A 23575-nucleotide genomic window follows, 5' to 3' on the forward strand; every position below is an offset into this window, starting at 1 on the left:
AACATGTACTTAGTTTTTTTTATTATGGGCCCAGTTTTCAAGTTGGTCCAAATTGGGGTCCAAAATTAAACTTTGTTTGATTTCAACAAAAAATCAATATATGGGGTTCTTCAATATGCTGAATCTAACCATGTATTTAGATTTTTAATATTTAGGACCGGTTATCAAATTGGTTCACATTGAGGTCTAAAGGGTCCAAAATTGTACTTTATTTGATATCATCAAAAATTGAATTATTGGGGTTCTTTGATATATGATGAATCTAACCATGTATTTAGATTTTGGATATTGGAATACCACAAAGGGATGGTAAGAATTGTCTTTGGGAGTTATGGCTCAAACCGTTTAGGAATAAGGTGCAAAAAATGGTAGGAAAGGGTTTCCATGTTAATGGACAATTACTTAAGTACAAAAAATAATTTAAAAGCAGTGTAAGGTTGGTAATTAAACTCATTTTAATATCTCACTTAAACTGCTCTTAAATTATGTATATTGGAAATTTGCCAAAAACTTTATTATTAATAAATTCCATTGGAAATTTGCCAAAAACTTTAGTTTAATGAACTTCATTGGAAATTTGCCAATATAAAATGTTGCATTGGAGTTATCTTTCTTTGTCCAGAATAGTAGTTAAATCAACTTAAATCATGACTAGTTTTATTTTATATTTTATGATGTATTTAAATGAGTAGTTATTGTTGAAAACGCCATAAGAAATTTGAATCTAGATCATTTTTGGAATAAGGGAAAGGGGGAGGTGAAAAAAATTGGTGGGGTTCAATTTTTCTTATTTCAGATTTCAGAAATGAAAAAGAAAATTTCTTCAAATATCAAAGGATTAATATTCAACATCATACTGAATTGCTCAAAAGCAAAAAAAAAAACATTTTAAGTTCATTAGACCACATTCATTCTGTGTCAGAAACCTATGCTGTGTCAACTATTTAATCACAATCCAAATTCAGAGCTGTATCCAGTTTGAATGTTGTGTCCATACTAGCTCCAACCGTTCAGGGTTCGACCTCTGCGGTCGTATACAGCTGCGCCCTGCGGAGCATCTGGTTACATATGATTTTTGTCGATCCTGCGAATCTTGTCGTAGAAAGCTCTATATAGGGATATTCATGCGGCGGCGGCGTTAACTAACTTCTTTTAAAAAAGCTTTATATTTTAAAACATAGAAGACTTGGATGCTTCATACTTTTTATATAGATTCCTTATATGTTACGAAGTTTCCGTCTGTCACATATTCATTGTCCTTGACCTCACTTTAATGGTTCAGTGACTACTTGCAAAAAAGTTTTTTTTTTAATGTAAATTTCTCTCTTGTTATGAGTAACAGGATAACTATATTTGGTATGTGCGTACCTTGGAAGGTCCTCGTCCCCGTCGTACAGTTTTCACTTGACCTCGATCTCATTTCAAGGATAAGTGAAGAAGGTTAAGTTTTGGTGGTCAAGTTCATATTGCAGATACTATAAGCAATATGTCTAGTATTTTGCTTTATAATAGGATTACATGTCCAACTAGATAGCAGTTGTCATCTGACCTTGACCTCATTTTCATGGTTTAGTGGTCTAAGATAAGTTTCTGTTGTGGTCTGTTTTTCTTAAACTATAAGCAACAGTCCAACTATATTTAATGCATAGATTGGTTATAAAGTATACATGTCTGCCTGGCATGGTTCATCTGATCCTGACCTCAGTTTCATGGTTCATTGGTCAATGTTTAGTTTATTGTTTGAATCTGTTTCTTAGAAACTATCAGCAATATGTCTCTATATTTAGTGAATTGAACGATTGTAAGGTGTATATGTATTTTTTGTTTGGTTTATCTGAAGTTTATGTGATAGTTGTAGTAAAGCTTTATATTTAGGACTATATCAATATAATATCAATGGCTAGTAAAGAAGGCGAGACACTAGGGCGTGTGCACTCTTGTCTCCTCTTGAAGGCGGTACCGTGACCTATAGCTGTTTTCTGTATCATTTGGAATCTTACGAAGAGTTGTCTCGTTTGCAATCGTACCACATCTTCTTTTTTTATATTGGCACTAGTTCTGAATAGTCCCAATTCCATTTTTAAATACACTACCTTTAAAGTTAATTATTTTTACTGACTTGCACGATATAGGAAGACACCCTGAAGATATTTGTTTCGAATTGAGCAGGTATAGTTTTGATTTTGTCTGCTTATATGTTGAAGTTAACCCTATGAGATACAACGTGCACATTATCATCTTTGAAATCAGTTTGTCATTAAATTGATCAGTATTAACGTAATGAAAAGTATTTGTCTGGAGATGATTTCCTGGATATTTTTATTCTAACATTTGATATATATAGTAATGCTAATGTCCTTTGTGTAATTCTGCCAAAGTCGGTAGAGCAACAAAATGAAGACTTTACAAGCATTTTCTGCTTCTCCGCTAATCACGAGAAGTAAGAGCAAAGATTGGTCGTCATAGTGTTAGAATGATGTGTCCGGTTAAGTTTACATGTCTTCTGTGGATCGTTACATCCGTACCTGTAATGATCTAGCAAGTTAAAATCTGGCTCAGTGTATCAGTTTAGTACAAATCAGAGTAAACATTAACATGTTCTCGTCCTGAATATGCATATTAACTTGCCGCTGGACGTGTTTTAGCCAACCATCATCTTCATCTTCGTTGGTGAAAGTAGACCCAAATTTCTTAATTCAAAGACTGAAAATTCTTGCTTGCTTGCATATTGCGTTCGTGTTACAAGCATTATTCTATGGGTGATGTTCTGGCTTTAATTTGCTGATTTTATTTAGACCAGATGTAGACTTTTTCTGAAGAATGAAATACGTTTTTAATCAGATGTCATAATTTTGAAGTTGACTATCTGATTTTTCCGGTAATCTTCATTAGATGGATATTACGGGGATGATGCTTTGAGTACCTTTCTCTATCTGCATCAGTTACCATGAAAGAAATGCTGTCTAAATTCGTTAGTATATCTTCAAAGATAATACCTAGTTCACAACCTAGATTTTTTTCCAGCTCCAATAATAGATTTATTTTGTTTGTTAACTGTACAGTGGCAAATATTTTTATCATGTTCAGGACGATCAATAATAGATCTTCAACAAATATGTCATATCATGGATTGATGATTTGTTTACCAACTCGTCAGACACATTACAAAATTGTGGAACTATCACTCACTTCCAAGACACTTAATTTTTTGTCATCTCAACATATTTATGGATATTTTTTTTTAAATGGTAGGAAATATGTTTCTGTGAATGAGTTTGTCCCCAAGTATAATATGCTAGGTTCTGTGAATGAGTTTGTCCCAAAGTATGATATGTTAGGTTCTGTGAATGAGTTTGTTCCAAAGTATGATATGCTAGGTTCTGTGAATGACTTTGTCTGAAAGTATATGCTAGATTCAATGCATGAGTTTGTCCCTAAGTATGATATGCTAGGTTCTGTGAATGAGTTTGTCCCAAAGTATGATATTCTAGGTTCTGTGAAAGACTTTGTCTGAAAGTTTATGCTAGATTCAATGCATGAGTTTGTCCCAAAGTATGATATGCTAGATTCAATGAATGATTTTGTCCCAAAGTATGATATGCTAGATTCAATGAATGATTTTGTCCCAAAGTATGATATGCTAGGTTCTGTGAATGACTTTGTCTGAAAGTATATGCTAGATTCAATGCATGAGTTTGTCCCAAAGAATGATATGCTAGATTCTGTGAATGAGTTTGTCCCAAAGTATGATATACTAGGTTCTGTGAATGACTTTGTCTGAAAGTATATGCTAGATTCAATGCATGAGTTTGTCCCAAAGTATGATATGCTAGATTCAATGAATGATTTTGTCCCAAAGTATGATATGCTAGGTTCTGTGAATAACTTTGTCTGAAAGTTTATGCTAGATTCAATGCATGAGTTTGTCCCAAAGTATGATATGCTAGATTCAATGAATGATTTTGTCCCAAAGTATGATATGCTAGGTTCTGTGAATGACTTTGTCTGAAAGTATATGCTAGATTCAATGCATGAGTTTGTCCCAAAGTATGATATGCTATATTCAATGAATGAGTTTGTCCCAAAGTATGATATACTAGGTTCTGTGAATGAGTTTGTCTGAAAGTATATGCTAGATTCAATGCATGAGTTTGTCCCAAAGTATGATATGCTTGGTTCTGTGAATGAGTTTGTCTGAAAGTATGATATGCTTGGTTCTGTGAATGAGTTTGTTCCAAAGTATGATATGCTAGATTCAATGAATGATTTTGTCCCAAAGTATAATATGCTAGGTTCTGTGAATGACTTTGTCTGAAAGTATATGCTAGATTCAATGCATGAGTTTATCCCAAAGTATGATATGCTAGGTTCTGTGAATGAGTTTGACTAAAAGTTTATGCTGGATACAATGCATGAGTTTGTCCCAAAGTATGATATGCTAGATTCAATGCATGAGTTTATCCCAAAGTATCTTATGCTAGATTCAATGCATGAGTTTGTCCCAAAGTATGATATGCTAGGTTCTGTGAATGAGTTTGTCTGAAAGTTAATGCTAGATTCAATGCATGAGTTTGTCCCAAAGTATGATATGCTAGGTTCTGTGAATAAGTTTGACTGAAAGTTTATGCTAGATTCAATGAATGAGTTTGTCCCAAAGTATGATATGCTAGGTTCTGTGCATCACTTTGTCTGAAAGTATATGCTAGATTCAATACATGAGTTTGTCCGAAAGTATGATATGCTAGGTTCTGTGAATAAGTTTGACTGAAAGTTTATGCTAGATACAATGCATGAGTTTGTCCCTAAGTATGATATGCTAGGTTCTGTGAATGAGTTTGTCCCAAAGTATGATATTCTAGGTTCTGTGAAAGACTTTGTCTGAAAGTTTATGCTAGATTCAATGCATGAGTTTGTCCCAAAGTATGATATGCTAGATTCAATGAATGATTTTGTCCCAAAGTATGATATGCTAGATTCAATGAATGATTTTGTCCCAAAGTATGATATGCTAGGTTCTGTGAATGACTTTGTCTGAAAGTATATGCTAGATTCAATGCATGAGTTTGTCCCAAAGTATGATATGCTAGATTCTGTGAATGAGTTTGTCCCAAAGTATGATATACTAGGTTCTGTGAATGACTTTGTCTGAAAGTATATGCTAGATTCAATGCATGAGTTTGTCCCAAAGTATGATATGCTAGATTCAATGAATGATTTTGTCCCAAAGTATGATATGCTAGGTTCTGTGAATAACTTTGTCTGAAAGTTTATGCTAGATTCAATGCATGAGTTTGTCCCAAAGTATGATATGCTAGATTCAATGAATGATTTTGTCCCAAAGTATGATATGCTAGGTTCTGTGAATGACTTTGTCTGAAAGTATATGCTAGATTCAATGCATGAGTTTGTCCCAAAGTATGATATGCTATATTCAATGAATGAGTTTGTCCCAAAGTATGATATACTAGGTTCTGTGAATGAGTTTGTCTGAAAGTATATGCTAGATTCAATGCATGAGTTTGTCCCAAAGTATGATATGCTTGGTTCTGTGAATGAGTTTGTCTGAAAGTATGATATGCTTGGTTCTGTGAATGAGTTTGTTCCAAAGTATGATATGCTAGATTCAATGAATGATTTTGTCCCAAAGTATAATATGCTAGGTTCTGTGAATGACTTTGTCTGAAAGTATATGCTAGATTCAATGCATGAGTTTATCCCAAAGTATGATATGCTAGGTTCTGTGAATGAGTTTGACTAAAAGTTTATGCTGGATACAATGCATGAGTTTGTCCCAAAGTATGATATGCTAGATTCAATGCATGAGTTTATCCCAAAGTATCTTATGCTAGATTCAATGCATGAGTTTGTCCCAAAGTATGATATGCTAGGTTCTGTGAATGAGTTTGTCTGAAAGTTAATGCTAGATTCAATGCATGAGTTTGTCCCAAAGTATGATATGCTAGGTTCTGTGAATAAGTTTGACTGAAAGTTTATGCTAGATTCAATGAATGAGTTTGTCCCAAAGTATGATATGCTAGGTTCTGTGCATCACTTTGTCTGAAAGTATATGCTAGATTCAATACATGAGTTTGTCCGAAAGTATGATATGCTAGGTTCTGTGAATAAGTTTGACTGAAAGTTTATGCTAGATACAATGCATGAGTTTGTCCCAAAGTATGATATGCTAGATTCAATGTATGAGTTTGTCCCAAAGTATGATATGCTAGGTTCTGTGAATGACTTTGTTTGAAAGTATATGCTAGATTCAATGCATGAGTTTGTCCCAAAGTATGATATGCTAGATTCAATGAATGACTTTGTCTGAAAGTATGATATGCTAGGTTCTGTGAATGACTTTGTCTGAAAGTTTATGCTAGATTCAATGCATGAGTTTGTCCCAAAGTATGATATGCTAGATTCAATGCATGAGTTTGTCCCAAAGTATGATATGCTAGGTTCTGTGAATGACTTTGTTTGAAAGTATATGCTAGATTCAATGCATGAGTTTGTTCCTAAGTATGATATGCTAGGTTCTGTGAATGGGTTTGTCCCAAAGTATGATATGCTTGGTTCTGTGAATGACTTTGTCTGAAAGTATATGCTAGATTCAATGCATGAGTTTGTCCCAAAGTATGATATGCTAGATTCAATAAATGATTTTGTCCCAAAGTATGATATGCTAGGTTATGCAAATGTGTTTGTCTGAAATTATATGCTAGATTCAATGCATGAGTATGTCTAAAAGTATGATATGCTAGATTCAATGCATGAGTTTTTTTCTAAAAGTATGATATGCTAGGTTCTGTGAATGAGTTTGTCTGAAAGTATGATATGCTTGGTTCTGTGAATGAGTTTGTTCCAAAGTATGATATGCTAGGTTCTGTGAATGAGTTTGTTCCAAAGTATGATATGCTAGATTCTGTGAATGAGTTTGTCTGAAAGTATATGCTAGATTCAACGCATGAGTTTGTCCAAAAGTATGATATGCTAGGTTCTGTGAATGAGTTTGTCCCAAAGTATGATATGCTAGGTTCTGTGAATGAGTTTGTCTGAAAGTATATGCTAGATTCAATGCATGAGTTTGTCTGAAAGTTTATGCTAGATGCAATGCACGAGTTTGTCCCAAAGTATGATATGCTAGATTCAATGAATGAGTTTGTCCCAAAGTATGATATGCTAGGTTCTGTGAATGACTTTGTCTGAAAGTATATGCTAGGTTCTGTGAATGACTTTGTCCCAAAGTATGATATGCTAGATTCAATGAATGAGTTTGTCCCAAAGTATGATATGCTAGGTTCTGTGAATGACTGTCTGAAAGTATATATTAGATTCAATGCATGAGTTTGTCCAACAGTATGATATGCTAGATTCAATGCATGAGTTTGTCAGAAAGTATATGCTAGATTCAATGAATGAGTTTCTCCCAAAATATGATATGCTAGCTATATAGGTTCTGTGAATGAGTTTTTCCCAAAGTATGATATGCTATATATCTCATCAAAAGCTGATTAAATATATTACCAAAGCCCATATAAAATGATGATTTTTTTTGCCGATTACTAGTACATGTATCCAATTTAGACATTATGGGTTTTAGTTCCTCTGTTATACCTACCTGGACATTGGTACATGTATATATGATATGACAGTCCAGTTTTTCTAAAAATGCTTTTTAAAATAACTTTACAATGACAGGTGTGACAGTAATGCCACTGATGTTATATCATTATTTGGGACAGGGTATAGATATCCAGGTTTGCAAGACACTGGTACTCTAACAGTTTCTGCTTGCATTTGTATTTGAAGGTTGACAACGAATGATATGGGAGCAATCACCCATTCACTGTGTCAGAGTTGTGCTGCCCTAACACCAAATTCATCATGACATCTTCAAATCTTAAGTTACCATTTGCTTATGTTATTTCAGTCTGATCATTGCTATTTTTAAATGTTTCTTTCTAGACCTGGTAGCCATTTCAGTTGATAGCTATATAGGTATAAGAGAATATTCTAAAAACTATATAGATTAACAATTTGAAGCTTGGTTTAATTATTTCAGAAGTTTTGGAGGTTTAAAAAAAAACCAAAAAAAAACTGGAAGACAACTAACACTGATGGAAACCAAGTGATGGCAGATGAACCCTCATCTTATTCAACTAATAGATTTAAGTTTTCATTAGTTTCATACCTATTGACTACATGTATTTGTTTTTTTATTGGTGAAGGAAGATGGAGTATGAAAAAAGAACCTTAACCACCAGTAGGGAAAAATCATATCATAGTCGATCAAGATTGGAGTAGAATAAATAAGAAGCTAAAGACTGTTTTCAAAAGTTTTATATATAAAAGCATGAATTGCACCTGTACACTATTCATCATACACTCTGAATCAGATCCTAGCCTCTGTTTCAAATATACAATGGATCCTGGCCTCTGTTTGGTATTATACAGTGGATCCTGGCCTGTTTGGTAATATACAGTGGATCCTGACCTCTTTTTGATATTATACAATGGATCCTAGCCTCTGTTTGGTATTATATAGTGGATCCTAGCCTCTGTTTGGTACTATACAATGGATGATTATGTAATTGTCTGCTGCCTTTATTTAATGTTTTCTTGGATCAACAGTCTTAAAATAAGTTTGTAATCAATGACACAACTTTGAATCCTCTGTGTAAGATCTATCATCATTCTATTTCTCCAAGGTATAACTTTTTGTCACTTGATCCTGATACAACTGAAAAATAGAAAATACATTTCAATTATATCATTGATTGATTGATTGACTGCTGGAGTTTTTACACCACTTTCAGCACAACATCCTTCCACTTCCACTTGTAATTTTATCCATCTGATGAGTTAAGCCTTTTTCAACTGATTTTTATTTTTCGTTCTTATGTTGTACTGTTATACCACTGTCCCAGGTTAGGGGGAGTATTGGGATCCCGCTAACATGTTTAACCCCGCCAAATTCTGTATGTATGTGCCTGTCCCAATGTCAGGAGCCTGTAATTCTGTGTTTGTCGTTTTTTAATGTGTTACATATATTTATTTTTCGTTCATTTACTGTTCTTAAATTAGGCCGTTAATTTTCTGGTTTGAATTGTTTTACCATTGTCATTTAGGGGCCTTTTATAGCTGACTATGCTGTATGAGTGTTGAAGGCTGTACGGTGACTTATAGTTGTTAATTTTTGTGTCATTCTGGTCTCTTGTGGAGAGTTGTCTCATTGGCAATCATACCACATCTTCTTTTTATATATATATACATAAGAGTTTCATAATTGTTTTAAGTTTAATCAGTTTTTGAAAGATAAAGGATAATGTGTTATTTAGTTGTTCATCCATTGCTATGCAAAGCTATTTGTGTAATATCTATTGTATTTAAAGTAGCAATCACAACAATTTTGTTTAAACTTTTAAAATTTAAATTTAGAATATTTTTCATTCTGTGCAAATTATACCAAACATGTTGTCATAAAACTTATGACTGACCAGAACTTAACACATAGGAGGACCTAGGAGACACTTTTGTAAGACTCTGACCACTTGTATAGTAAAATTTTACACTCTGTTTATGTGTCTTAAAATATTCTTAGGAAAATGCAACCACCAATATCTAATTAATTTTAGTGCGTCCCATCCCAAACCCCATAAATTTGGGAACAGCCTTTAGTAATTTCAAGTGCATTTTGCTTCACAAGAACATACAGAGCATTGGCAACTTCAGACTTGTCAAGGGGAGAGAACTTACTTATAGGTTCGTTTGGATGAAAGTCAACTTCATTTACTGATCCTGCATGACCTGGTAGTTTGTATAAAATTCTCCGTGATGTGGTGTCCCATATGTAAACAAATCTGTCACCTGATCCAGCTGCTACTTTACTGCCATCTGGAGACCAACTACAGCGTAATAAATTCTGAAACACAATTAGGAATTATAATAAAATAAAAGAGATCATACAAAAACTAAATGGTTGATTATTGTTTTCTATACATGTATTTTTATCATTGAAGTGTACACTTATTTACTATTATGGAATACAAAGGACAAACAGACAGAAAGATCTTTATTAATCATCAGTAAATTTTATTAGCCCTCTAAAGGATAGTGTGGATTCATTTCTTTTCATAGATACCAACTTGTGTGGATTGTTGAAAACTCACATTTTCGTGGTTACGTCAAGTCTGCATACAGCCTATTAGAAAATTTGTATTTCGTTTGACAATTAACCCTGTCAGGGCTCACACTACTTCAGAATTATATGGAGAAGTGACTTCTCTTTTGAAAACTGATAGGGAGAAGTGGTGAGATTTGAAAGAGAAGTGCTTTGTTTGATTTTACTATAGTATAACAAGAGGCTCTCAAGAGCCTGAATCGCTCACCTGAATTTTTTTGGTTTAATCTCTCATCAATGATTATTTTGGCTTTCCAATTTATTTAAATGTTCTTTGAATCGTCCTATTTTCTTCAAAAGCAAAAAAAATCATTTTCTCCTATGTTCTATTTTAGCCATAGGAGCTATGTTTCTTGACATACAAGGAAATGAAATATAAAATTTATACTAGATACTCTGAAACTCTGAAACTCATTTAGCCTAAGTTTGGCTGAAATTGATACAGCAGTTTCATAAGAGAAGATTTTTTAAAGTAAGTCAACATGATGAACAAATTGTGAAAAAAGTCTTTAAAGGGCAATAACTCCTAAAGAGGTCAATTGACAATTTTGGTCAAATTGACTTATTTGTAGATCTTACTTTGCTGATCATATTTGCTGTTTACAGTTTATCTTTATCTATAATAATATTCAAGATAATGACCAAAAACTGCAAAATTTCCTTAAAATTACCAATTAAGTGGCAGCAACCCAACAATTGGATGTTTGATTCATCTGAAAATTTCAGGGCTGATAGATATTGACCTAATGAACATTTTTACTCCAGTCAGATTTGCTCTTAATGCTTTCGTTTTTGAGATATAAGCCAAAAACTGCATTTGCCCCCTATGTTCTATTTTAAGTAACGGCGGCCATGTTTTTTGACGGATCAAAAATCAAAGCACACATTTTGTGCAGGATAATCTAAGGAACAACCATGCTAAGTTTTAACCAAATCCATTCAGTAGTTTCAGAGATGAAGATTTTTTAAAGTTAGCAAATATGATGAACAAATTGTGAAAAATTGTCATTAAAGGACAATAACCCCTTGAGGGGTCAATTGACAATTTTGGTCATATTAACTTATTTGTAGATCTTACTTTGCTGATCTTTTTTGCTGTTTACAGTTTATCTTTATCTATAATAATATTCAAGATAATGACCAAAAACTGCAAAATTTCCTTAAAATTACCAATTAAGTGGCAGCAACCCAACAATGGTTTGTTTGATTCATCTGAAAATTTCAGGGCTGATAGATCTTGACCTAATGAACATTTTTACTCATGTCAGATTTGCTCTAAATGCTTTCGTTTTTGAGATATAAGCCAAAAACTGCATTTGACCCCTATGTTCTATTTTAAGTAACGGCGGCCATGTTTTTTGACGGATCAAAAATCAAAGCACACACTTTGTGCAGGATAATCTAAGGAACAATCATGCTAAGTTTTAACCAAATCCATTCAGTAGTTTCAGAGGAGAAGATTTTTTAAAGTTAGCAAATATGATGAACAAATTGTGAAAAATTGTCATTAAAGGACAATAACCCCTTAAGGGGTCAATTGACAATTTTGGTCATATTAACTTATTTGTAGATCTTACTTTGCTGATCTTTTTTGCTGTTTACAGTTTATCTTTATCTATAATAATATTCAAGATAATGACCAAAAACTGCAAAATTTCCTTAAAATTACCAATTAAGTGGCAGCAACCCAACAATGGTTTGTTTGATTCATCTGAAAATTTCAGGGCTGATAGATCTTGACCTAATGAACATTTTTACCCCTGTCAGATTTGCTCTAAATGCTTTCGTTTTTGAGATATAAGCCAAAAACTGCATTTGACCCCTATGTTCTATTTTAAGTAACGGCGGCCATGTTTTTTGACGGATCAAAAATCGAAGCGCACATTTTGTGCAGGATATACTAAGGAACAATCATGTTAAGTTTCATTCAAATCCATTCAGTAGTTTCAGAGGAGAAGATGTTTGAAAAATTGTTAACGACGACAGACGACGAAGACGACGACGACGTCGACGACGACGGACGCCAAGTGATGAGAAAAGCTCACATGGCCTTTTAGGCCAGGTGAGCTAAAAAAGGTCATATGTAAACAATGTTTTTTTTTATATTGTACAATTCATATCTGAGTATACAATTAAAGTAACAGTTCAATTTCAAAGCTGTTTAAGTTTAGGTTAGTGAGAAACTAGCAACTAAATATCTAGCACTAAAAAGATTATTTTTTTAAATCAAAAAGTTTAAGAAATTATAATACATCAATTACAATTTGATTAAAAACTATCTTGTGTATGAAATTCATATTTATTTATAGTGGATTGGGAAACAAGTTTTGCAACTTATATCAATCCCTTTCCACTTTGTGGGTGCGAGTGCTGCCTTGTAGCGGCATTAGCTTACTCTTTTTCGAAATCTACAAGGGTATCTTTAAGGTGCAAGAGATATTATATGAAATTCAGTGTTTCTCATCAAAAGATAAACAAAGTTAAGCTGGGCCATATTATATTGATACATGTATTAGTATAATACAATGTAGTCTCAAAGTTAAGCAACTTTTAATCAATATTTGAAACAATCCAAATAAATTGGAAGGAATTATATACACCAATCAATTAGATGTAACCAAAAGTCTGTTAATGCGTGTGGAATGTGTAATTTTTCCTTTTTGGATTAATATTTTTTCTGTCAGATGTTCCATCCATGCATCCATAGTTATTATTGTAAAAATACAGATTTTGGTCATAGTTGGTCCGGTTCCGATCTGTAGTTAGAATCAGTCATTGGCGGACAAATGCAAAAAATTTACAAAAATAAACGATGTTTGGCAAGCTATTTGGAAAGGAACATTACGTTTTTAATGCAATAAATGGATTAAACATTTACTTGAGGCAACTTTTATCAGGTTTTAATGAAGTAACAAACTTATTTTGCTGCCGAAAGTTAGGTTGATGTACGTTTTGCAATTAACAAGTTCAAACAAGCACCGGAATTCAAATGCACAAAGTGATAAAAAGTTGTCTTTTTATTAAATAATCTGCTACACACTGTAAAGACAATGCTTCAACCTCTTTTCTTTAGAAAATGAATCGTTTATGTCTGAATTTCTTTCATTATCAATAAAAAAAATTTGATGTTTCATCAACTTGGTAAAAATTGAAAATGTCCAATTATTAAAGTAAGCAACTGAAAGCGAGAATCGTTAACAACAGGGCATCTTTTTTCGCTTTTGGGGGTTGGGGAAAGCAAAGTGACAGTCCTATTCGCCTGGTAGCGTGAGCGCTGACCTGTGATTCAGCTGAATCCCCTAAAAATTGTATCAAATTGACAATTATGGCTTGCCAACAAGCAATTTGTATATAATAACAGGGAATCTGTTAAGGGCTGTTCCAGAAAATACTATGCCCACACCTCTTCAGGGAAGGCAATGTCTTTAAAATTTTATGTGGGTGGTTGCATTTCAAATACCAAAATCGAGAGGGAGTGTTGTTCTTATTTACTTTTATTTCTGTGGGGGATGTGGGGGAAAAAAAAGTGCCTTCCCTTGGCATAGCATTTTCTCAAACAGCCATAATGTGTTTCTTTATCATAGATGATCTGTAAAAATAGGAAAATATTCTGTTTTAGAGTAAACACCTGCACCAGTCTGTCAAATTTAAACTTACCTTTTCAAAAGTATGTTGGTGACCTTGCATTATTTTAACACATCTTTCTTGTGGAGCAAATGGTCTTATATCCCATATTCTTACTAAAAAATAAGAAAGAAATATTATAGACTGTCCAAAGTCAGAACCCTTTGATTCAATGGTTGTCGTTCATTTCTGTTTATATCATATTTGTTTTTCCTTTATTGTTTTGTACATAAATGAGGTCGATAGTTTTCTCACTCGAATTGTTGTACGTTTATGACATTTGTCATTTCAAGCTTTTTTTTTATAGCTTACCATATGAAGAATGGGTTTTGATTAATGTTGAAGGGTGAACAGTCTCCTATAGTTGTTAATTTCATAACTTCTAAGCAATTTTGATATCTTATCATTCTTATGAAGAGTTGTTTCGTTGGCAATCATACCACATCTTCTTATTTCTATATGTAACAGACAAATGGAAAGATAGCCTGTATACTTCCAAAGAATTTATGATCATGACTGGTTGTCATGGTTATAAATAATGGTTGTCCCTTTCACCTTTCTCTGACACCAATAATAGTTGTCTTTTCATACAGAAGTCAATGCAATTATCCCTTTATAATCTTTATGTGTCTCAGCAAGGCCTTGTATAAATTATTTTTTTTATATTTCAAGTCAAAGTATGGTTATATGTCAGTTTAATACAATTCAATTGTCTTTGTACTATCTAATGAGTAGGAGCCATACTATCTTTCTGTGGCATTATAATACCTACATGTATTATCCATCGAGTTAGACAGTAAATATGAACCATCAGGACTCAAGGTCAGACCTGTTAGTGTATCAGCATGTCCTCTTAGGCGGTATAATACATCATTCTTCCGTAAATCCCAAACCTACAAAGAAATCAGTATAAAATTAAGGAGTAACTTTACCATACTTGAATACTGTGGATTCATTATTATTCAGGTGAATTTAATTTACCTGGATTTCGAGGTTGTAATTCAACCACAAATTTAAATGTTCAAAGAACACATTATAATCCAAGAACTTGTATGTAGATTTTGGCTAACCCACAAATAAAAGAGTTTTCCTAAATCCTGAAAAATTTAAAAACAAAAGAAAATGTATGAATCCACAGTACCTACAAACATAATTCAATGATTTAAAAGTCACAAAATGATTATAATGAAATCAGAAATAAACTTTGTGTCCATAAACAAATAAAACTGTAGACTACTATATAGTCTAATTCTAATGTACAATGGCATATATATTATGTGTATTTTGGACTTGAGCGAGTAAAACAATAAAACAAATAATAACGTTCTGAAGATGAAGTAAAGATTGGTGGCCAGGATGAATTTCAGAAAAATTGTCATTTATGATTTATTGAGTTTCAGTTATCTCATATTTTCGGTGAGGTTAATCATGTTAATAGCATTGGGCTCTTGTCTCATTTCTAGGCTCTGGTGCGGAAGTTTCTAGCTACATTGAAGACTCATTGGTGGCCTTCGGCTGTTGTCTGCTCTATGGTCGAGTTGTTGTCGCTTTGACACATTCCCAATTTCCTTTCTCAATTTTAATTTTGCCCAACCTGTTATCTTTACTTTGAATGATCAAAATTTATTTATTTGATTATTATGATTGCCATATCCATGGACCATACCAGCACCCAATACCTATAACTTGTTTTGCTCCCTTTCATGGACCATACCAGCACCCCGTACCTATAATTTGGTTGTCTCCCTTACAGCATGTTGGACTGGTTTTAAGTTCCTTCATGCAATTCTAAGGTATTTTTTTTACAATTTTTTTACAATTGTGTAAAGTTTCTTCAACATCTGTTGAATCATTTAAGGATCCTGTGTCTCCAAGAGAATATACCCAGAAATTGCAATATTAATGAAATTAAGTTTAATTATCTCCCTTTGATAATTTATCAAGATAGAACTATTGATTCACCTGCCAGCAATGTATATTGAAATGTGTACGTAACAAATGTAACTTTTCTAGATATAAGAAGAGGTCGTATCAGTTCCAATGAGACAACTCTCTATCCAAGTTTCAATTTGTAAAAGTAAACCATTATAGGTCAAAGTATGGTATACATGGAGCCTTGGCTCAGACTGAACAGCAAGCTGTAAAGGGCCCCAAATATTACTAGAGTAAAATCATTGAAACTTGAAAACCAACTGTCTAATCTATATTTAAAAATCGAGAAATGAGAAACACTTATGAAACACATCAACAAACTACAACCACAGAACATCATTTTCTAGCATACTAGTTAACTTTAACACCAACTGTTCAAACTTACAGATTTCGACCATCTCAGGATAGCACTTACTCTTTAGGATACCATTGATTTACTAGACACAAAACTGTAAGCATCAATGTTAATTTCAATCTAGATGTATGCATGAGATTGCAGCTATCACTAGTGTAAATTCAGCAATTATTTTGTGTATTTAAGGAATAATGGACACAAGACAAGTTTTAGATATTGCAATATCTAGAAATTCTTCATACAAATAATGCCACCAGAATATAAAATGAGAAGTTAGATTTTTTCAAAAGCTATTTCTTTACAATTTCAGTAACAATAAAAACACCACAAACATTTCTAAATTTACAGTATTTGAGGGTATCAAATTATTTGTACCAATTTGTCATGAAATGTCATTTTGTGTATTTGATATCAAAAATACAAACCTTAATATCATTATCAATTCCCCCTGAAATTATTTGTTCTGCTGTGTCATTGAAGGACACAGATGTTACTTGGTATGTACTCTGGAAAGTTTGTTGCACTCCCCTTTTTCTGGCATCCCATAACTGAAACAAAACAAATCTTGTTACCAGTTTTGACTGAAAAACCAGTGACCTTTAAAAGACTTAAATAAACATGTAAACATCAGAAATGAGTACAAATGTATAAGCAGTAAAAACTCAATCATAAATTGTACATTTAACAAGGTTTAAAGCAAAACATTTGTATACTCTACTAAGATTTTCATTTTAAAAGAAATTTTGGAAAGATTCCTCAATTCAGCCATGATATCAACTGTTGACCAATACTTGACATCAGAAGGAGATTTTGGTAAGAGCAGGCTATTAATGCAGCTACGTATTTAAGGAACATAAATTATTTCTATACTTTCATGCAGAATGACAATTCTGAAAGTGCTTAAAACTTTTACAAGGCAGGGATATAGGCATGCCTTATATCAGGTTAATGATGTCATAAAGGCAAAACTGATCTTTTCCACAAATGATATACTGTGGATTCATTTATTTTCATGGGTACCAATCTTCGTGGATTGACGAAAATTTGTATTTTTTCGTGGATGTTTAATTTCATTGTTTTACTGACATTCCTTTAGGATTTTTTTAATTCATTGAATATTTGAATTCACGGTTCACCTGTACCCACAAAATCTACGAAAATTGGTATTCAACAAATATTAATGAATCCACATTATACAAAATACCCCTGATTATTTTCTAAGTCTTATTTACCTTTATTGTACCATCGTCACTCCCACTGCAGATTATTTGTGGACCTCTTCTGGCAGCACTAACTGCATTTACAAAACTTGTGTGACCTTTCATCTTCTTTATTCTTGTGCCTGCCTCCACATCCCATAATGCAACAGTCTTGTCCGTTGATGCAGAAAATAGTGTACTGAAAAAGACAGAAATCAATGATGTTTTAAAAAAAAAAAAAATACATTGCATTTTAGCAAATATATATTGTATTATTATCAAATGGTGTATGTCTGTTATATATTAGGGAATTGTATTTGACTGTCATACAAGTGAGAGGTTTAGCTATAAAACCAGGGTTATTCTACCATTTTCTACATAAGAAAATATCTGTACCAAGTCAAGAGTTTGACAGTTTTTATCCATTTGTTTGATGTGTTGCAGATTTTGATTTTGACATTTGATTAGGGTCTTTCCATTTTGAATTTCAGTATTTTGGTGATTTTAATTATATTAAATTAACTATGCTTTTTGTGGGCAAAAGTCAAAGTTGTCTGACATAGATCCAGTCTACAATTGACAAAGGAAAGTAATTTGTTTAAAAAGTAAGTAATAACAGAATCAAATTGGTAATTAGCAAATTAACTATTCTGGTATATGGGAGATAATTCAGTTTTTAATCAATTATTTTAATATAATTGCTCTTTATACTTTAGCACCCAGTATACCTCTATTTTTTTTAATTCTTTAACCAAATTTTTTCTGTTATTTATCGTATGGTGGAATATTTTCGCGGGTGTAAATTTTCACTTATTTTCGTCGAAGGAACAAAATTGCCAAAATAAATTTTGAAATGCAAAATAAATTCCGCCAAATTTACAGTGTTCATGCAAAGGTATTGATAAATGTTAAGAATCCGCCAAAATAATAATCACCAAAATATTTTGGCCTCAAATTTCAGGTTCATCTAACGAAAGTTTTTGGACACTTAAGTGTCTATTTCAATTGATTTAATTTGTTAATGTGAAAGATTTTAACTGATTTAGTCATTAAAATGCTCTGATTCAAGCTTAAATATGAAAAATCTATCAAATATGCCAAAAAATGTCACTTTTTAGATGGTTTTTGTCAAAAATGAAAGTGGCCGCATCTGTGTTCATCCTCAACCCTTATATATATATATGTTTTGTATTATCATCAAATACAACTTACATTTCAATATTATGAATGAACACGAATGCGGCCACTTTCATTTTAGACAGAACCCGTCTAAAAATTTTGAAGATTTCAGTAAAAGCATGACTTAATGATGCTAGTACGCGATATTTTGAGCATTGTATTGTAAAAAACAGCTCATATTTATGTAGCAGAAGCATTTTACTTTCCAAAATATAGCTTAAAGATAACATTGTCACAATTTTCTAAAACTGCTATATTTTGGGACCAAAAAGGGATCTTACTGAACCTACTCCTTTTACACCCGCAAAAATATCCCGCTATACAGTATTAATTCTTTCACTGATTATTCTATGTTAACCCAATCAAGATCTATTTCTTGAGAATTTGACACTTTACCTACCACACAGATAAAAGCACTACATCATGTACATGAGTGATCACCAACAACTTAAATAAAAAAAAAAATAATCTTGGTTCTTCAACATGTTCAAAGAGTTAATTTTGAGTTGAATCTAAGCTAGATCATGTTCTATAATACTCTTTTCATCTTCCTGAAATGATGTATCTCCACCCCATTGATTGACTTTGTGCACTATTGTTTATATTGTTAAAATCAGTTTTTATTGGTGGAGCAAGCTAGACTTTATCAATATTACTAACAACCTTCAGCTGACAATTAAGGTGGTACCCAACACTTTCACTAAAATTTATTTGGCTCGTTTAATTTTCATAAAATTTTGTAAAAGTATTTACTTTGACACTTTAACAAAAATTTTAAAATTAAAAAAAATTTGAACCAACCGTTTTGTCAGAAAATTTTGATCATTGAGAAGCTTAATATTCCCTTTACAACACAACGTAATTAAAACATTAAGCTGACTTTACAGAGTTATCTCCCTGTAGTGTTAGGTACCACCTTAAGATTAGAGTCAAACACCTCTCCCATGTGCAGGGTGTGAACTCACAATCTCAATGCCGCTAGAGATACAGTAGATGAACAAAAATCCTGGATCTTACACCATATACTCACTTTCCATCTGTAGAAAACTCTATTTGCATTACTGCTCCATTATGACCTTTTAAAACTGCAAAATTTTCACATTCACCATACACAGTCCAAAAACCTGAAAATATAGTGTAAATATCTCATTCAATATGTTTTAATAGATCTGAAAATATAAGTACTTTTTAGACACATATACTTATCCCTGTCTGTGATTTTCTTAACAAAATGGAGACAAGCAAGTTTGAAAATAGCCATTCAACAACCAAACTTAAACTGAATTCTGGTATTGTACATGTCTTACTACATGTACTAGCTAATCCTTCTTTATTTGAAAATCATGAGAAAAAACAGGCCCAATATGATGTTAGAACTTAACAGCTTGGAACTTACCAAAATTATCATTCAAAGGGAATTTGTCAACTATAAAAAAATGGGCTTTAGAATGTAAAATGTCATATATCATGTATATGCAAACTGAACCAATTCTACTGTTGAAAAAAAACCCATCTGATTACTTCATAGCATATATATATATATATATAAGTCTGAAAATTACACCAAACAGTGTTAGAGTTAGATTTTATACTGACAAATTTTTGTCCGTCCCTCAGCGGGATTCGAACTCACACCTTTGATACACTACAGCACCAATCGCTTAGCCTCATGGCCAGCCCTCTAGACCACTCGACCACATCCGCTATATAAAAATATAACTTCAATAGTCGTAGTGTTACCTTGTCACGGAAGGTGAATCTAGAGATAGACATGAGGCGTGTTTTTTAAGCGTGTGTAGATGTTATATTATATATATATACTGAATATACTTTAACATGTTTAATAAATACATGTACGTATACATATACATAAAATTGAGAATGGAAATGGGGAATGTGACATGTACATGTATATCAAGTACTTTGACTTACCAATGAGCCTATCAAAGCCTGCAGAAGCTATTAGTTGTCCATCAGGTGAGAATTTACAGGTATATATTTCTCCTTCTGTACCAGTTAACAGCATGATAGGAGCTTCTAGTCCGGACAGTCTTGGAGGACCCTACAAAAAACAGTAAACATCATGTTGGAGCTTTTTTTAGATACAATACATGTTACTTGTATGCAAATTTTTCCGCCATTACATAACATCACACAGGTTCCCATAAACTTTGAGTCACAACTAAAAAGTGATTGTTGCTTGACGTCAAAAGGTTATTCGGAGGTGACATATACAGCTAAATACCATAAGTGTAAATACGTTTATAAACATGTACATGCTGTAGGTAAATAATTTAACATGATATAAGTCATGTAAGTTACATTAGGTCATTAAAATATTTTTAAAAGAGGAATACCTGTCAGGCGACTGGTCTTTTTTTTTTCTTTAAAGACAGTGCCTAGTCAAATCTTAATGAAGCTGGGTAGTATGACTTTTGCTCTTGACTTCATCTTTTGTTAATTATGATGATTTATCCCATGTAAATTTAAACTATTCATGAAAGTATCAAGTTATTATTTTGTTACATGTACATGATGTACAATTTAAAAATGAAAGCTACATCTTCTTGAATTAAATACAAAATGTAGGATGTACATGTATGAGTACATCAAGAAGTAAAAAAAAAACAACAAAAAAAATAAATTAATAAAAGTAAAATTAAACCTTATGGTTTCACATAATCTTATACCTAGTCCCTAGCCTCACCGGACACAGTTACGAACGATTTTTGAATTTAAATTTTTTTTTTCTTTGTAGCATACTTTTCGTGAATTGTTTGTACCATAGAATTAAAGATGTATGAAGGCTTTCATTTTGAGTCATAACACACATAATTTTCTATTTACGTTTGGATACTTTAGTAAGATTTGCATGACCTGGTTTTATGGGTCTAGCAAGCCCAATATGGACGCAATTATGAAGGGCACTATATTTATATATAGATCTGGCAACCGATCTAAATTAATGAAACCTACATTAATCTTATCTTAAACACATTTCCTAAGAAAATAAGAAGTGTAATATGGTATTTTACTTCAAATTCTTCAGCAGTAGTTGCAGACAAAATTAGTGACAAAAAAAAATCTTTAAAAAGGAAATACAATGTATTTTGGATTTTTTTGTTTTTATGAAAGTTGTTTCGTCTAAGATGCACTGAATTCTCCTTTTAGTTAGTGAACCTATGATTTTAATTTATATTTAACCATTACTTTCAGAGTTCTCCGGACTTTTTATTAAAAATACTATTTTCTTCTGACAATGCCCTGGCCCCAGGGTCATGAGAGTCTGAGAAAACGTTCATTTTTGGATTATTTGGACAAGATTAAGAACATCACGCATATGAACAGATTCAGGAGATATTTTTCTATCTATATTAAGACAAAAGAAGGCAATTTGCACTAGCTAGTGTGCTTTATTCATGCAATTTCTAAGAGAGGGAGTAATTATTTTGACATTTAAGAAATTGAATTTTTCATCGTCTGCAACATTAACCAATTGCACATGAACTTTTTTTTCATGAAAACACAAGTAATGTAGTGGATTTTTTATTAATAGAATCATTTATCAATTATCATGCATAAATATTAATATCAGGGGCCAAACATTAAAAATCGTGTCCAGTCGTAATTGCGTCCAGTAAGGCTAAATAATTTGGACACCATACAGCAGATTTGCCCTAGCTTGTCTGGCGCAAAGGAGAAAATCTGCACCTTGCGACAAATTTTTTGTGCTACATTTTTAATAAAGATTTATTTAAAGTCGGTTATACATACATGTATAACAATTAAAATATTAATAGGCCTTAAGATTGAGGACCTCAGCATGCTCAGAGTAATCTGGGACTAGAATATACTATGCATGGGTCAATAGCTAGGGTAACCCTTTAGAAGGGTTAGAACTTAAATATAAAACTTTTTTAAAAAGCCGGTTTATTGGACGACAGAAATTATACCTTTATACCTTTATCTTCGGGTCGTTACATAAGCCAAAGGCTTCTACTGACCCCTCATCTTGGATTGTCGTATATGATTTCTCATCTCATTATAATATATTTATATATAATAAGACTCTCTACATTTTATGTTTTTATCATAACGACCCTGCATACCCTCGGGTATCCACTTTATGGACTCTACCGTACTACAGACTCACCAGGCGTTGGTTCACTTTCGTTTGTAATTGATTTATATATAATATATTAAACTTATCAAAAAATACTTATTTAGGTGTGCGCAGCTGAAACACTTAACACGAACATATGAATTTATATAGGTTCCAATTTACGCCATTTAATGCAGACTTAAAACTATTCAGAGTCTTTGCCGTCACCGTTAAATCTGACAGGTTATTCCACTGATCCACTACTCTAATTGAAAAAGTATTTAGTCTATGTGTGGTCTTACACTGTTTTTTTAAAAAGTTTTAATGAGTGACCTCTAGTATTATTAGATGGTGCTAAAGTAAATAGGCTCATCCAGTCGATGTCATCTATACCATGCAACGCTTTGTAGACTTGTATCATATCATTCCTATCCCTACGATATTCCAAAGTTGGCAAACCCAATGAACGTAACCTGTCTTCATAATTAAGATGACAATTATTTTTTAACAGCTTTGTGGCCCTTCTTTGTACAGATTCCAATTTGCGAATGTCTTTTTTAAGATACGGTGACCAGACGCATGTCGCATATTCTAGCAGTGGACGAACTATTGATTTATAAATAGTAAGAAACATATCTTGATCCATGTAATCAAAAGAATGATTGATAAGAGACAGCACTCTTTGGGCTTTGTTATAAATATCACTTATATGTTTTTCAAATTTCAAATTAGACTCGAAAGTTACTCCCAGATCCTTTTCTTCGTTCACTGTAGATAATGCAATAAAATTTATAGGCAATTACCATCTGCAATACTGATTTTTCTTGAGACCCATAGGCTACCAGATCTGTTCTTGGCTTTTTAAAAGGGACCATGGCACTGTCTCCTGCTTTTCGTTTGATGTCCATTGTTATTTAAACAACGGAGTGGGAAAATGTAAGAGTATTTTTGTTTTCAACAAAATCACGCCGAACAGAAGGAAGTTGTACAGACCACACTAAAAGTTT

The 23575-nt window shown here is 32.6% G+C and overlaps 1 protein-coding gene across 1 annotated transcript; it reads right to left on the reverse strand.

Annotated features, from left to right (window-relative positions):
- Positions 1 to 8321: 8321 nt before the first annotated feature.
- Positions 8322 to 23575, reverse strand: LOC139497133 (U5 small nuclear ribonucleoprotein 40 kDa protein-like). Its single transcript, XM_071285225.1, has 9 exons — positions 23372 to 23575; positions 20399 to 20528; positions 19497 to 19590; positions 17321 to 17486; positions 16514 to 16636; positions 14574 to 14694; positions 13835 to 13917; positions 9754 to 9919; positions 8322 to 8737 (listed from the first exon to the last, which is right to left on the reverse strand). The coding sequence occupies exons 1-9, from the start codon at positions 23474 to 23476 to the stop codon at positions 8688 to 8690; spliced, it is 1038 nt and encodes a 345-aa protein (XP_071141326.1). The 5' UTR covers positions 23477 to 23575; the 3' UTR covers positions 8322 to 8687.

This window comes from Mytilus edulis, chromosome 12, assembly GCF_963676685.1.
Source record: "Mytilus edulis chromosome 12, xbMytEdul2.2, whole genome shotgun sequence".
NCBI lineage: Eukaryota > Metazoa > Mollusca > Bivalvia > Mytilida > Mytilidae > Mytilus > Mytilus edulis.

Excerpts from the sequence above, each read along its gene's own strand:
- LOC139497133 (XM_071285225.1), bottom strand. The coding sequence starts at position 23,476 with ATGGACATCAAACGAAAAGCAGGAGACAGTGCCATGGTCCCTTTTAAA. Across the intron at positions 17,487-19,496 it reads GAGTTTTCTACAGATGGAAA|TACACTATTTTCTGCATCAA; the intron begins GTGAGTATATGG and ends TGTCTTTTTCAG. Across the intron at positions 9,920-13,834 it reads ACCAACATACTTTTGAAAAG|AATTTATTACGCTGTAGTTG; the intron begins GTAAGTTTAAAT and ends ATTGTGTTTCAG.